General features: G+C 32.4%; 1 protein-coding gene across 1 annotated transcript; it reads right to left on the minus strand.

Annotated features, from left to right (window-relative positions):
* Positions 1-223: 223 nt before the first annotated feature.
* LOC110099203 (carboxymethylenebutenolidase homolog) lies at positions 224-17,227 on the minus strand. The gene is made up of 3 exons (XM_020826285.1): positions 17,111-17,227; positions 9,719-9,810; positions 224-920 (listed from the first exon to the last, which is right to left on the minus strand). Exons 1-3 carry the CDS (start codon positions 17,225-17,227, stop codon positions 371-373), a joined length of 759 nt encoding a protein of 252 aa, XP_020681944.1. The 3' UTR covers positions 224-370.
* Positions 17,228-17,465: the final 238 nt, after the last annotated feature.

The following is a 17,465-nucleotide window of genomic DNA, read 5'->3' on the forward strand; positions in this document are numbered from 1 at the left end:
AAGTCTTAGTTAAAAAAATGTATTAATCATCCTAAAGAATTCTGAAAATTAAAACAAAAAAAAGTATTCCAAAGATCACAGTGGCTTACATCACCCAAGCTGACTCGCAATTAATTCCAGCTTCATCTATCGAAAGAGGTTCTGACCTGGACTGCCACAAGAGCTCCAGCTTAAGTAGTTCCTTCATGAGAAAGGAGTATTTTTGTGCCGAATTCAACACAGATGAATGAAAGCCGGAGAAATCTTCAAAACATAATCTACATAGCTTATGGCTCGTTACAAGCTTCATCCATTATTCTAATCGCCATCACACTTTCAAAGACGAATATAATAAATAAGAGGGATATAGTCCACATAAATTATAAAAAAATTAAACAAACAGTTTGCTGACTACAGCGTTATCCTCATCCAAAATCAAGCGATCTTTCAGCCAATTTTTCAAGACATTGAAGGCATCCTCAGCATCTCTATCTTCTTCCTGAGTTTCTGGGCGATGAGCAAATCCATGACCTCTTCCTGAATATATTACAGCTCTTGAGCCCTTGATCATCTTCTCCATCTCTGATACTAAACTTACGGGACAAATAGGGTCGCCGTCCCCACAGATAAAAAGGACTGGAACATTTATATCTTCAGCTACGGATGTGCTGATTGTTGTCCCATAAAACCAAACACCAGTTCCAAAATAGTTGTTCTTAGCTAATGTTTCTATCAAATGTTCACCACCAAAACCAAATCCAATAAGGCCAAGTTTCTTGGATATCCCTGCAGCAGCTAATTCATCAACCATCCATTTGGTCGATAATTCTATATCCTTAGCTACCCTTTCAGTCTGTTGTCTACCAAGCCAATTTTCAAAGTCAGCTTTAGGCTGCCTTTTCTTCCACGGATCCCCACGAAACAAATCAGGAACAAGAACGCTGAAAGTACGAGATAAGAAAAATGAAAGTAATTTAAATATTTGAAATCTACATAGCTTGGCGTCAACAATGACATATAGATATAAGATAATGGATGTGAAGGCTTTAAATTCCGTAGCTATAATGTATCCTATGAAAACTGTAAATAAATCAAAAGCAGAAAGTTTTCTTTTTGCACTACAAGACAAGGATTTTAATTATGTTACAATATTAATAAATTAATCAAGAGAAGAAAATTGGACTTAGCGTGGTCCTGGTTGCTAAGGTATAATGTGAAGGAAAAGGAACAAGTCTATCAACATGCTTCGTTGGTTTAGGCACTGTATATGACTAATTAATCTAGAACAACAAATAGTTTCAAGTTACTTCAAGAAAGTTGTTTAAGAAAAACAACTAATCTACTCAACGCTAAGGCTGTGCCAATCGTGTTTAAGCTTATGCAACTTTTAAAAAGAAGAAAAAATTGTAAATTAAATATACAGAAATATGTAAAGAAAAAAAAAGCAATGATAAGTTGGCCTTTGTTAGGCCATAAAAGGAAACCACATGAAAAAAATTATGAGAAGAAACTTGTTTAAGAAAAGTTCACCACGCATATGCATATTACTTAACATATTTGTCACCTAAATAACATCAGGTAACCTTCCAAATGCGTTTAAACCTATCAAACCATAGAAAAATTATGAAAAAAGACTTGCAGAAAAGTTAACCATGCACATTACTACACATCTGTTAAATAACATCAGACAATCTTACAGATGTTTTAAACATATTGTGAGCTCTGAAAATTCGGCCCCAGCCTCCCCCGCTACTTTTCGGGGGAGTTTTGAACGGATTAAGTTCCGGGCAAATTTTTGGAAGGCATATGGTCTGTAGATAAGACACTATCCAGAAATTTTACCCTCATTTTGCGAGGACTTTATTATTTGAGTTCTAGTTTCCTATGGGCTCAAGCCCCTATAGTTAATTACCCCTCCCGATAACAAGAGATAACTTTTGATTAAGGCTAGTCGTCAAACAGATACATAGAGAATACATGGCATCAGGCATATAGTAGCAGCATGTGTTTCGGGCGTCTGGAAATTTGATATTTAAAATTGAAGATTTCACCATTTTGCACTTAAAGCAGATGGTGGGGGAATGCATGATGGACCCGATCAAGATCTCATAGCTCCGTCCTCCCAGGCCATCGTGGTCCCTAGTCTACTTAGTCAGAGGAGGTAGTCGACCCAACCTAACAACAGGATACTTGTCGACAGCCATGAGTTGCGTCATCCAAGGGTATCTTGTAGTCCTAAGGTGGATATTTGTCTAAGGGAATAAATTTGAATCCACCTTAGCTAACATAGGGCTTTGTGCCCTATCGATTATATCTTATTAATTCATATCTAAAGGATTTGATGCCATTGGGGAGCATAAGTACTCTGGCCATAACCGTAATTCAATTGACAGCGAACCACCCAGTTCAGAGGGCCCCGATCATAACCATTTACCTACAGTGACATTTGGCGGCAAAACCGCCGGTTAGAGGACACGTGCCACGTCTACGCTGGCAGGAGATTGTTTGAGAATGAATTCAAGTGATATTCTCGACCAGATATTAGCTCTTTGAGAGCTAAAGTGATCTTTATTTTGGTCATCTCGGCAAATTGTTGTTGATGGTGGATGTATTTTACTTTAAATGAATTGATGGATTATTTCAATTTTAAATATTTGAAATTTTAAGAATTTTGGAGATTTTGAATTTTGTAGGCACTTAGGCATTTGGGTGAATTTTGGATACTTAAAATAAACCTCTATGGTTGAGATTTCTTGTCAACGCGGCCATCATTGAGGTACATGGAGTCATTTGAAAATACTTGAATTTTGTAAAAATTTGATGGCTTGAAAAGGCGGGATCCCCTCCGGTTGAGATAAACATTAAACACGGTCATTATCAGCGTGCACGGGCATTTGGAAATGTCATGGATTGGACCTTGTCGAGTTTATCAATTGGTCGACAAAGAATTGGGTCCATAAGCTTTATATTTTTTTTGACAATTTTTTTTGACAATTTTTTTTTGACATAGACCTTGATGGCCTTATATGAACTATAAAATAGATATTTCGGTCGACGTCTTGACCGTATATTTGTTTAATGGTTCGATTCGAGCCATGTCGACTCCTATCTGCCCACATAGAAGAATCGAGCTCGAACTTGGCTTTATTTATTAACCCGCACAGCATCCCTGAACGTCACGTGTGTACATATAACATGTTCACTGGGGCCCATGCGGGTCGTGTGATTACACAAGCCATTTTTATGTACCTATTTGCATACATATTATAGTGCATGTGTGGGAGCATTTTGGACATTTTAACACTGCTCAGTTATAAAGATAATAGTAAGTTAAATGTACGCGACACACTATATAGAAGCCCATAAACATCTTATGTCTGCTTGTATGAATGTTGCGGATTCGATGACGTTGCGTAGCACTAAGGTCATTTTCCCGTCTCGTACAAGTAGACTTTCATGCACTACTTGTTGCTTTCTGTAAATGTGATGCCTCATGATCTAATTTGAAAGAATTATTCACTTATTTTTTAATAAATAACAATCAAATCTATCTAATATCATCAATCAATAATAAATAATAATAACTGATTCTATAATTCAAAACATTAATGTTCACATCTATATTCATTCCCAAAAATCATATATACTACTCAGGATCTACACCATCATCATATAACTATTCTGTCATTAGTAAAAAAGAATAACTAGAGCAAAAAGAAATAAAACCTGACAAGCCTCACACTCCTACTCCCCTGCCCTAAAATCATTTAACCACATATAAAACCACATATAATAAGATTACAAAGCTTAACAGGTTACCAAAACCTACAATTGAAATCAAGCACGACAAATGAGCAATATGCATGTCAACAGTCAAATCATAACAATTACATCCATATAATCATTAAATTAATGCAGAAATAATAAAATTTACATGCAGCACTAGTAGAATATATAACCAGTAAAACACTACAGTATGAAAACCAGTAAAGCAGTAAACTAGTACGAGTAGCAAATCTATAAAGGAACCGTCGTATCCATAATATCAATTAGTATACAAATCATATAAAGTATCACATCAAAATATCAATAAAGGCTATTGAAATCAAATCAATATAATAAACTCATATAGGAATGTACGCACACTATCCAATTATTATATATCAGTATCAAATCAGTATTTTACATATTTAATATATCACATGCTTATTATACAATAAATCAGTAGTATCAAATAATATCAGTATCTATATCAATAACAATAACAATTCAGTGGCAAGAGCAGTAGAATAATGCAATAATAGTAAATTCGTGCAGTAACAATAAATCCATACAATAATAAGAAAAATATTTTAAAAAATGTATTTCAGTAGTCACACTAAACAAGTAAGAAATCCTGGCTATCATGGTGTTTTTCATTATTAGTATTAGTATTAGTAAACCATTGGATCAATAAATAGAGTTGTCACTCTTTGTCCATCGGCACAGTAATAATCTCCTTATAACTCTCAATCAATGTATCATGTGAATTAGTAGAGGATAACATCAAACCACAGTATTTAAAGGAAGGTTTGTCGGCCAACCATCCTGTACAGGTCAATCAGTCTCCAACCAATAGATCAACAAGTCTTTACTTGTATTTTACACACATAGTGGTATCATAGTACTATAACAGTAATTTTAATCATATATCCACATTCATTTTTAATACATTGCAACAAATAATGCATAATTGAATTTAATTAAGAATATGCCAAAATACAAAATGATATGCAACAAAAAATCCTATTGGGAAAAAACACACATTTTTAGAAAATTACTAAATTACCAGGGAATATATAAAATGATATTTTAAGACTTTTATTGTAGAACACTATTTTTAGAGTTTAAAATAAATTTTTGGGTAGAAAAAAATTATTTTATTTTCAAAATCACACAATGAAAAATCTCAAATAAATTCTCAAAATGCTTATAATCATAATCTCTAAAACATACAAAAAGTTATGTTAGGGCTGCAAAAGAATCGAGCCGAGCTGAGTATGTGAGTGTTCATGTTTGAGTTCATTTATTATCAGCATTTTAAAGTTTGATTCATGTTTGATTCGAGCTTTATTATTTGTGTTCATGTTTGGTTTGTTTAAATTAATGAGTGTTCATGTTTAGTTCATGTTCAATTCATGTTTGATTTATTTAATACTTATCGAGCTTTAAACAAACAAGCCTTAACGAGCTCTACTTCTAGATGTTCATTAACTTAACAAATGAGCTTTATCGAGCCTCCTAACAAATAATTACATCAAGCATGCTCGTGAACATACTTAGCGATTTTTTTTAAATAGCATATACTATAATATTTAATTACTTTAAATTTTATTATTTAAAAATAATTATATCAATAAGTTATAATAGATATAAAATATTTATTTCATATATTTCTTTATTTATTTATAAATTTTATAATTAAATATTAATTGAGTTTTTATCAAGCTTATTCAAGAGTTCTGAATCGAACATAAATTAAGCTTTTATCAAGCTTCTTATTGAGCTTAATATCGAACTTGTTCATGAGCTTTAAATGATGTTGTTCATGAACATAAAAGAGTCGAACACAGTAGTGTTCAAGCTTGTTTATTTAAATATCGAGTATTCAAAATATTTTTCAAGCTTGTTTGTTTAGTTAATTAAACGATCACAAACAAGATTTAATCAAACCGGACAACGAGTAGCTTGTCAAACGTTTGGTTTCTTGCAGCCCTAAATTACGCGATGAAATTTTTATCAATATAAAATTATTTACTTTTTGCAGCAACTAAAATATAAATTTGATCAGAAAAATACAAAAAACACAAAATCTTTGAAATAAAAAATAGGGTAAAAGTTCCTTACAGCGAGACGAGCAAATATCCCAACAGGCTTGATGGACAAAAATTGCACAGCAACCTCGAAATCGAAATTTTCCTTTTCTCTATCCTCACAAATCTTTCTGAATCCTCAACTCATATCTATGTTAGCCGAAATGATAAGGGAAGCTTTTAAAAACTTTTTAAGTGCCTTAAGATATTTTAGAATATGATAATAATATAAAATTATATAATTAATTTAATCAATTTTTAAAATAAAATTTCAAATAAATTAGTTTAGGCCTTTAAAAATTACAAAAAAAAAATCATAAAATAAATCCTTAATTTTAAAAAATATCGGTGAAATCGGTTTGGAAAACAGACACCTGACTGTCCCAAAATCCTCAATTATACCGACAGGTACTACCTCAAGGATTTTCTCTGGTGCCCAAAAATTACGAAAAAATTCGTGCAAGTAAAATACTATAATAATAAAACTATAACGAAAACAGTTTGCTATTTGGAGTTATAATGACTCCAGAAAAAATTTGACAAAATCAAAATATGGGTTATTACAACAAGTGGGTTATAGTACACTAATGAATCTCCTGCTTTGGCTCATAAGAGTTTGCCCTTGTTGAAGATCTTCTTTATTTGCTCGAGGATAGCACCTGTGACCATGATAGGTCCTTTACGACAGTTCATAGGTATTTGCATTTGCTGTAGTCATTTGACATTTTGTTTGTAGATAACATTTTGTGTATGACAAGTCTTCTATAATAGTTCGTAGGAACTCATATTTGATGTATTCACTTTGTATTCTGCTTGTGGACAACAGATTGGGTGTACAATGGATCTTCTACAATAGCTCATAGAAATTTCGACATGTACTTATATTTGTTACACATCGACCACCCTTGTTGAGGAAACCAGTGTATTTACTTGACACTGAACGGTGGTTGTTTGTGGAGGTGTGGTAGCATCCATCACCTACTGTTGATTACCACTACCATGCCTATGAAGAATCTTCCTTCATCGCCAGCAAGTGCTAAAAATTTGTCGTATGTTGCATTGCATATTTTTGTAGAGGTACCACCATACCTGCAACTCTCCTACCATCATTGCTTGAATGTTGCATGTTCATTTGTCGTTCATAGATCTATTGCATGTATTATGTGTGATGGATCTTCTATAGTCATTTGTGGACAAGTTGTATTGTCTTCTACCATTTATATCCCTTCGTTAGTGCTCTTAAGTGGACGTAGTAAAGATTGTCGCATCTTCTTACATGATTGTTGTGTTGACTGTATCATCTTCAACTTTGTTATTCATAAGGCAGTGTTGCACATTCATGATTGTCCTTATCAATTTTGTTGCTTGCAAGAACGGGTACATTTTCTTGTATTTCGATGTTGATTGTAGTGCGTTGCTGCGTTCATCATTGACCTTCTCAAGCACACTGTTCAATGTGTTACTATCCCTCGCATGTTAACTTTTAGTAATTTTAGGGGATTATAGCCTTCATTTTCTAATTGATCAACGCCATTTGTCAGGAACGTTGGAGCATTCATTGCCTGACTCTTGGGTTCATTTGTATGATGACAAACTACTGTATTTACTTATATGCATTTCACTGTCGTTCATGAACACACACAAGTCTCCTGTAGTTGCTTGTGAATGAGTTGTTATGTGTATTTGTGTGATTGATATGATTGTCACACGTCAACTATTACCACTTGTGGGTGGAATACTTGCCAAGGGTCTCATACATTTGCATGCAATTGAACTATATTCCTTTTAATTTTCATTATTGGTGTAGTTCCATATGCTTGTTTGCATGCTGACACTAGTTGTAGAGATGCTATCGCACTTATTATATATCATTGTAGTCACTGCAATAATTCTAAGTCACTTAATTGCAAGATTGAGATAAATGATGCAAACCAATTGTTGTCATTCATATGCAAGTAATGCAACCTATGGAAGGCACCATATTGTTAGATGGTGTTTCTTTACAATTTTATCATCAACTGTAAATGAGTGGTGTTTGTAGTCCCTTGGTTCACAAGTTTCAAATATGTTCCTTTGCAGTTTGTTCAAGTCCAAGTGCAATTATAGTACCGTTGCAAGTGCCTTGTCATTTGAATTAGGCTTGGCTCATTGCACCTTATTTTAGGCTTGATTTCATAAAATTCGTTAAAGTCCAAGTTTTCTATAGTCTTGTTCAGTTCAAGTTTTCATTTAGTTCATTTGATGTTCAAATTCAGTCCAAATATAGTCCCCTGTTTGTTCCAAGTCTTTGTCTTTCAATGTGCAAATTCAAGTTCTGTGTTTTATACCTTTTTAATTATCCAAATTCAAGATTTTAGTGGTTTATTTAGGTTTAAATTAAGCCTCTTGTGTTTGTCCATTTTCATTCAAATCAAGTCCAAATGAAGTTCCATGTTCAGTAAAAATTTCGACAACCTCTGGACGTCTCCCCCAGTTAGGGAAAACTATAGGAGTCTTAGTCTGCCCGCCACGTCAAGAAAGACATGCACGATTGATAAAGGGAAACACTTCAGCCGTATCTGATTAATGATAAGCATTATTTCTTTTTTACAACAATTAATTATAATTAATCATAATTAATTATAATTAATAATCATTAATTATAGTTAATTAACTATTTATAATAAATAAATAATTAATTAGAATTACAATTAATTAATAATTAACTATTATTAATAATAACTACTTATCATTAATCAAGTAATTATGATTAATAATTAATTACTAAGTATCAATTAATTATAATTAGTTAATTAATTGTGATAATAATTAATTAATGATTAAACTATAATTAATTATAATTAATCAGGTAATTATAATTATTATTTAATTACTAATTAATTATATTTATACTTAATTAATAATTAACTATAATTAATAATAATTATTAGTTATAATTAATTTATTAACTATAATTAATTATAAATACTAATAATTATAATTAAAATAGAATAAATCTCTACCTCTCCTTTCTCTGGTTCAATGGATTTACAAGATTAGGCTGAAGAAGTGCGCGAAAAGGAAAGTTACCTTCATAGCTAGCGAGCTCCCTTCGTTGCTTCCGATCAAATGTTGTAACTTTCGAACTAACAGGAGGGGAATGTTGTTTAATAAGCAAAGTCGACCAGTAGCAGAGGGACTGAAGAGGTGGGGAGTCGGAGCAAAGGCAAGCCAATGACAGAGGGGTTTTGGCGGGTATGGAAGTAGAGGCGATTCAGGTAAGGAGAAAGTTCTCTCTCTCTCTCTCTCTCTCTCTCTCTCTCTATGTGTGTGTGTGTGGACTGGAGGATTGGGCAAGGATCGAAAGGTGGAGAGTTTTGCTGGGGTGTGGAAATCGGTAGGCTTCCGTATAGGATTCAATAGTATGAGGAGGGTTGGGTCGGAAGGGAGTTGGAAAGGGTTAGGGAAGATCGGTTGGCTCTGAAGAATCAGAAGCAGTGACAGAAGTTCGGCTTGGAAGAAGTGAGCGAGAGGAAGGAGAATTGAAGTTTTGTTCGCGTCATATTTAACAAGGGCAGGGAACTAGTCGAGACAAAGCACGCGAAGACAAGACGCAAGTTCATGCATGGCTCATGCAGGTATGGAAGAGAAAAAAATTTTATTTTATTTCTCTTGGATCTCTCTGTTAGAGGTCAACACATATCAAGCCAAGCAACTCCAAGCGCTTTTGCCTTGCCCATTTAGACGTCAATCTATGGATATCATTATAACTAAATAGATGCAAATAATCACCTGATAATTTAAATCTAGCAAAGTATATTGTTCATGTGTCATAGAAAACAAAGAAGGAATTAAGCACTAACTGTAAGCAACAATTCCAAAAGCACTATAAGGCTATAAGAGCATACTTGTAACCATTGCACGCGATTTGATAAGCAAAATCCCTTGTGGATGAATCTTCAGGGTGTAGGGGGTGGAGGGGAGGAGGGGCTGGTGATTGCTAACAAGACAAACTATTATGAAATATTTGTCAGTTGCCTTCTTGGGAGATTTTCGAAGTTAATCCCAAACAATTAGGGTAAGGCTATTGATGATTGTGATGGATTTTCAAACAGCTTGCGCTAAATGACAAAATAATAAAATATTTGTCAGCCGGCTTCATGAAGGATTTTTAAAGTTAATCCCAAACAATTGGGGTAAGGCTATTGATGATGGTGACAGATTTTCAAACAGCTATCCGATATATTCATATATGGAATCTTCCATAGTTGATCATAATATCTCATTTGGTGAAGATCTAGCTTGCCGAAGAAAGAAAAATTAACCAAGAAACAAAATTGAAAGCAGCCCAAGTTCATGCTACAAGAAATGTTATCACCAATTTTATTTTTACTTACAGCATATGTGATAAGAATGTGGTTTCCAATGACCGATCTAGTTGACAAAATAGTGAAGAAAACAAACGGGAATAGGTTAATTGTAAGAAGATAAACTTACAAATTTTAAAAATTCCAAAATAACCTAATTAAACCAGTTTTGACCAGGCACCAACTTATATTTAGGATTATCTGGACAATTTTGGAATATTTTATCAGTATTTGAATTTTCTTTAGGATTTTGGATGATTATCCTATTTGCTTGCATTGAAAATTATATTTAGATTAGCATCTTAACCTTCTGTCTTCCGTATTTAAACATACTTTTTAATAAATAGAAGGCTTCTTTCTCAACAGCTGCACAGGTTGGCCAACTAACATACAGAAGCCCTTATATAGCAGAAGGAACTGAAAACGCAATAGGTAATGGAATCAAGATTAGAGGAGGTTTCCTCCCCTTCAAATCTAAGTTTTAGGATCAAATGACACAAAAGGGGGAGCAATCATCTAGGAGGCTCTCCAAAATCTGAGTCAGTCCATTTAAGCTAATTCAGTAGATCCAGCATGACTTAGCCATGCAAATCATCAAGGTCTGCATATGTTCCCATGTTAGAGTTTGGTTATACGGAGCATCAAGGTTACTCATGATAACTCAAATTAAGGATGACTTTGAGAACCTTATTCAGGGTTCAAACTCTTCCGTATCAAGTCAACAATGATTTGATTTATTTCATATTGAAATAACTATTTATATTTTAAAAGCTTCCAAGAGCTTGAGGAATATTTCAAGTGATACAATCATTTTCATACGATGAAGATAAGCTTCTAGGAATAAAAAATCCCAAAAAAAAGGCCAGCAAAAACTTATATTTAAGGTTATTTTGATTATTTTGGAATATTTTATTAATATTTTAAATGTTTATTTGGCTTTGGAAAAATTGTACTATATGGTTAAATTTGGAATTGATTAGCACTTTAACTTACACCTTTCTCCATTTGAAACTATTTTTTTATAAATAGGAGGCTTCCTGTTTGGATAATTCAGATCAACAATGCACATGTTGACACAATTGCGTAGATCCATCATGATTTGCATTGATCCACATCTGCATATGTTGCTCGGATAATCCAATTGAGTTGACTCAATTGCATAGATCCATCATGATTTGTTTACGTTGACCCATGCTATGGCTTAATCATGCAACTCATATGGACTAGTCAAGTAAACTCAAATTAAGGTTAACCTTATTAGCCTTTGGTGGTTTTTTTTTCTAAACAGATAGAAATCTATCCCTATAAGGTAGGAAAAAAGGCAATTATATATATAAGCTGGGCACAAAATTAATTGTAGGTATTAAATTTATATGAATCTAGAGAAATTCATCATAGTTGTGTTCATTGAAATTTGTACCAAAAAACTCTTAGGATAGAAACCATTGAATATATTATTCGAGCCAAGACCCCTTTTATAAGTAAAATGAGATTTATCATTCAGTGAAAAGAGTACAATATGAAGCAATAGCAAAATATTACAACAACAACAACAACATCAAGCCTTTATACTACTACGTGGGGTCGGCTACATGAATCCTTTTCCTCCATTGTGTCCTATTAAAAATCAAATTATCGTCTAAATCTAATAAAGAAATGTCACATTCCTAATATTTTCTAACCAAGTCTTTTTAGGTCTGTCTCTACCTTTCTTAACATAAGTCAAATCTAATACCTCTACTCTCCTAACCGGGTCATCAGAAGGCCGTCGTCTTATGTGACCAAACCATCTAATATAAAAGTAAAATATTACAAAAGGAAAAAAAAACTAAAAATAAAGTATAATGACAAGGTAACAAAAGAGGAAAAATCTCCTTGGGCCACATTAAAACTATCTAACATAAAGTTTATAATATTTTAAAGAATGACGGTATAAATATTGTTATTTCTTCCCTCCAAGCATATAGAATTTGAAACATTTTTTTTTTTCCAATAGCTCCTCTACTATATAAGTGTAAAAGAAAATGCAATAAAAAGAGAGTTCAATTCACTCAAATTCCTAACATCTGGAAAATCATCACAGCATAAATCCAAAGAGACACTGGATCACTAAACATGAGAGTAAGTATAGGAAGTGGGCTATCAACAAGGGAAGACAATAATTCCAAGGTAGGATTCAAAGTATATTCCATGTTTTAAATACAAATCAAATCACAAATTGATTAAAACTACCATCATTTTATTAGTAGATGGGATTTTATCAAAGATTGGAAAGTTATTGTAGAGTTATTCCAAGTGAAATTTTATGCACCCAACATCGCTTATTAGTTTTGGAATTTAAGATGAAAAGGCAGAAAATAAAAAATAAAGTAAAATATTATTTTAGAATTAGATGGGGGCATTTAAAGAATATTAACAAAAATATTTTTGAGAGTGAGATATTAGATCTTAAGATTTTCTTTGTGCATGAGGAAGCTAATATTATGTGGAAAAAAGTAGCTAGTGATATTAAGAATGTTACAAAAGATGTGTTTGGAGTATCAAATGAAAAATCTTTTAATAGTAAAAATAGTTGGTAATGGAATCAAACGTTGCAAAAAGAAAATTGTTATAAAAATTGTGATAATTGAGAAAGATATAAAGTGACCCATAAGGAGTCTAAGAAAGCAATATGTGATGCAAAGATTTTAGCTTTTAATAATTTATATAATAAATTAGATACTAAAGAGGACGAAAGATATGTGTATAAGTTAGCCAAACAAAAAGATAATAGTAAGGATTTGGTTCGAGTGAAGTGTATTAAGCACAAAGATCAAAAAATGTTTTTATTAGAAGAGGATATTCAATAAATGTGGATGAGATATTTTTATAAACTCTTCAATGAAGATTATGAGAATATGATTGACTTTAGTGACCTTAACATCCTAAATTAAAAAAAAAAAAAAAAAATATTTTTATAGGCGTATAAGTAAATCAAAGTTAGAGAGGCTTTAAAGAAAATAAAATATGGAAAAGCTGTTGGACCTAATTATATTCCAATAGAGGTATGAAAATGCTTAGGAGATGAATGAATTTTTTGGCTTATTAAAATCATTAACATTATTTTGAAGACCAAAAAGATTCCAAATGAGTAGAGAACAAGTGTGTTGATTCTTATTTTAAAGAATAAATGTGATGTACAAGATTGTGCGAATTATAGAGGAATTAAGTTAATGTGTCATACTTTAAAACTATGGGAGAGAGTTATGGAGCATAGGTTGTGGCGTGATACTAATGTTTCTCAAAATTAATTGGATTCATGACGGTAGGTCAATTATGGAAGCTATATATTTATTGAGAGGTTTAATGGAGAAGTTTAGAGAGAATAAGGATGATCTACATATGATATTTAATAATTTAGAGAAAGCATATTATAAAGTTCAAAGAGAAGTGCTATGAAGAGTTTTAGAAAAGAAAGGGGTTAATAATGCTTATATTCAAGTCATTAAGGATATGTATGCAGGAGTTGTAGCTTGTAGACACAATGTGATTTGACAAAGTATTTTCTTATTTCAGTTGAATTACATCAAGGATCAGCCTTAAGCCCATATCTTTTTGATTTAGTCATGCATGTTCTCATTTGACAATTGCAAGAGGTTGTACCCTGGTGTATGCTTTTTACTGATGATATTCTTCTTATTAATAAGACTAGACAAGAAGTTAAAGATAAACTTGAATTATGGATGTCAACCTTAGAGTCTAAAGACTTTCGTTTAAGTACATCTAAAACTGAATATATGGAGTGTAATTTTAGTAATAATAGTTCTAGTTGGACGATTGTGACTTTGGGTGATCAAGTTTTTAATAAGAGTACACATTTTAGATATCTTGGGTCTATTGTTCAGAGTAAAAGTGAAATAGATAACGATATTATTAGTAAAATTCAAGTTGGATGGTTAAAGTGGAGGATGCATCGGGCTTGTTGTGATATAGAAAAGTCCACTTCAAATTTATGGGAAAATTATATAAGAATGGGGTTAGACATGCAATACTTTATGGTACAAAATGTTGGCCATTAAAAGAGAAGCATAATATTAAGCTAAGTGTTGCAGAGAGCCAGAGATGAGGGTGCTCAGGTGGATGAGTGATTTTACTCTTAGAGACAGGATACATAATACGTGAAAAGGTTGGAGTAGCTCCGGTAGACGATAAGATTGGAGAGAGTAGCCTTAGATGGTTTGGTCTCATAAAATGATGGCCTTCCGTTGAATCGGTTAGGAAATTAGTGTATTAGATTTGACTTATGTTAAGAAAGGTAAATGTAGACCTAAAAAGAATTGGTTGGAAAAAATTAGAAATGACATTTCTTTATCAGATTTAAATGAGATTTTAACTTTTAATATGGCACAATGGAAAAAAAAAAAGATTCATGTAGCCGACCCAACATAGTGGGATAAAGGCTTGTTGTTGTTTTAGTTGTTGTTGTATGGGATTTTATCAAACAAAGAATCATCATTGCCATAATTTCTAAGAAGGTTGTACAACTTTGGGTGTGCACTAAAATATTCTATGATGTTGTTACTTGTGTCAAGGCCCTTTGGTAAAGATCAACCTATTTATGATTTGATTCATTTTAGATTATGCATGTTTAAGAAGCTTCTGGAACTCTACATAAGCTTCGAGAAGCCTAAGGAGCCTTCCAAATGATCCTAATAATTTCAATGAGATGAAACTAAGCTTTCAGTATTAAGAAATTTCATAAGATGCAATTAATTAGCTTTGGATATTCACATATTGTATTTGGGACTATTTAGATTATTTAGAAAATTTTATTAGTATTTTTAATATTATTAAGGTTTTGGACAATTATCCTTATTTGTATACATTAGAAACTATTTGTGGTTATATTTGTTATCATTTAAATAACGAGAAAGAGAACAAAATGGTTCATCACTCTTTGTGAGGGGCCAAAATGATCCCCAACTTTTTTTAGGTACCAATTTAGTCCCTCAACTCCATAAAAATGAGCTTTTCCGTCATAACATCAAATTTTAGAGTTAATGGTGTTAAATCAATGAGTATTTTAGTCAGTTTTTAATTAAATTATTTATTAAATATAATTTTTGAAGTTATAATAATTTTTTTAAAAAACAAATTATTAAACATTTCTTTAATAAAAAAGTTATTAATAATTCTAGTTTTAATTTAGTATCATTATAGACTAGAATTATAAATAATTTTTTTATTAAAAATATGTTTAATAATTTTTTTAAATACTATTACATGAAAATTATATTTAATAAATAATTTAATTAAAAATGATCAAAATACCATTTATTTAATATCATTAATCCCAAAATGTAATGTTATGACTAAAAAAAACTTTTTTAAGTAGTTGAGAGACCAAATTGATCCCTCAAAAGAGTTGGAGACTATTTTGATCCCTGACAAAGAGTTGAGGGACCATTTTGGTCCTTTTCTCTTTAAATAATTACTTGTTATGACTTTTATTTTTATAAATAGAAGACTCTTATAATCTCTCTCCTATAAATGGGTGGATCCCCATATAGTCCAGGGTGCACCCTAAAAAAAAGGTCTATATTAAGGTTAATTTGGAATTTTGACCACCCTAAGAAAATTATTTTGCCCATCATTTAGGGAGAGGAAGAAGCATTGGTTGAATACACTATAAAAAGATAATGTACTTACATTCTAATTTGTATAAAGTAAGAGTGAAACTTTATTCAATGGAAAAAAAAGTGTCTTATTATTTATAAGTTGGTTATAAAAAGAATTCTAAGAAATAAGAGAAAAAAATTATAATTTCTATACAAATAAGTCTTTTTTCGCTATTTTTTAAATCATCCTTTATTGCATTGCATTGAAATCCAATTATTTTTAATTAATTTATGATTTTACTTTTTATTTTTATTTTGTTATTATTGTTGTTATTGTCTAATTAGTTAAAATTTTGCCCACCCTGAAAAAAGAAGCTGGATCTGCCCCTGCTCCTATAGTCCTATCAATCGGCCACCCCCACATCCTCTCTCATAACTAGTTTAAGCCAAGATCCTCAATCTGCTAGTGACGATTCTCCCTTGTATTAGGTCACTTGGGCAAGCATCCCAACTATCTAACATCTAATGCCACGTTAGCTCAGATCCTGAGAAAACTTTTACCCATATATTTCACTTTTTTTTTACCCATATATTTCGCTCAATATTGAGTTTTGCATGGTTCTCTCATTTTCTCTCACATAGCTAAAAGAGTTTAAAATGGAGTTTTTGAATGGTTATCTCATTCCAAAACAGTTTATATTTGAGGCTACTACAAAAATTTTAAATGGAGTTTATCACGAAAGTCATGCATGGTGGTGGGGGTTGAACACTTTCCTATATAAATTCATATAATCACCACTTCTAGATCATCCTGCCAATAATCTCTCAACTTGCAATAGCTTTTGTATATGTGTGAGAATACTCAGAAAAGTTATGACTTTTTTTTTTCCAAGTTTATAGTGAGATTGTTGCTTCCCGTTGATGTAAGCAAATTGCTAAACCACGTTAAACTCTTTTATTCTTGCGGTTGTTGTTTTCCCTTTTGGATTTTGAAGTTTCGGCAAAGTATTTTAAAAAAAATGAACTTCAAGAAACAAGCATAACATTTGTGTACAGTAACGGGATTGGCTTCTGCCATAGCTCATTTATTAATAATCCAAGACGTCCAATAGGTTGCGTTTGGATGCTGGGAGATCGAGTGAAAGGAAATTAAAAAAAAAAAGGTTAAATAACTCAAATGAATGGCCGCAAATTCATAATAAAACTCCTAATTAGCTGAATTTCATTTCATTTCATTTACTTCACTCTTTTTTAATCTAAACAAAGCATTACGGTTTCCATAGATTATTTGAAGAAACGAAAAAAAAAAAGGGAAGAGATCGACGCAAAAACTTACAGAGGATATAATGCTGAGATGACGAAGTAGGGGAGACCGGCGCCGCCGGTTGACGCCTAGACCTGACGACGGAAAGAAGTGAAAGGCTGCTGCTGCCACAGCGGCGGCGGCTCGCATGATCGGAAGTGGAAGAGGGCGGAGATGATGCGCTGGAAGCCTGGAATATCGGGCAATACAGTGTTGGAGGCTGAGGAATCTCCCGTGAGGACAAATGCAAGCCTTTCGTTGATTTATTTTTAAAATATTTTTTTCTCAAAGTCTCGTGACGCGGTCTAAGTGAGCTACACACAGCTATGGTTGAGAGATTATGCTTCCAACTAAGAGGTCTTGGGTTCGAGTCTTTGTGTATGCGTTG

Source organism: Dendrobium catenatum, unplaced genomic scaffold, assembly GCF_001605985.2.
Source record: "Dendrobium catenatum unplaced genomic scaffold, ASM160598v2 fragScaff_scaffold_789, whole genome shotgun sequence".
Lineage (NCBI taxonomy): Eukaryota > Viridiplantae > Streptophyta > Magnoliopsida > Asparagales > Orchidaceae > Dendrobium > Dendrobium catenatum.

Coding starts and splice junctions, on each gene's coding strand:
- LOC110099203 (XM_020826285.1), bottom strand. CDS start 17,227: ATGCGAGCCGCCGCCGCTGTGGCAGCAGCAGCCTTTCACTTCTTTCCG. Junction 9,811..17,110: donor ATCTCAGCATTATATCCTCT/GTAAGTTTTTGC, acceptor TTGTCTTGTTAG/CAATCACCAGCCCCTCCTCC. Junction 921..9,718: donor ATCGCGTGCAATGGTTACAA/GTATGCTCTTAT, acceptor TCGTACTTTCAG/CGTTCTTGTTCCTGATTTGT.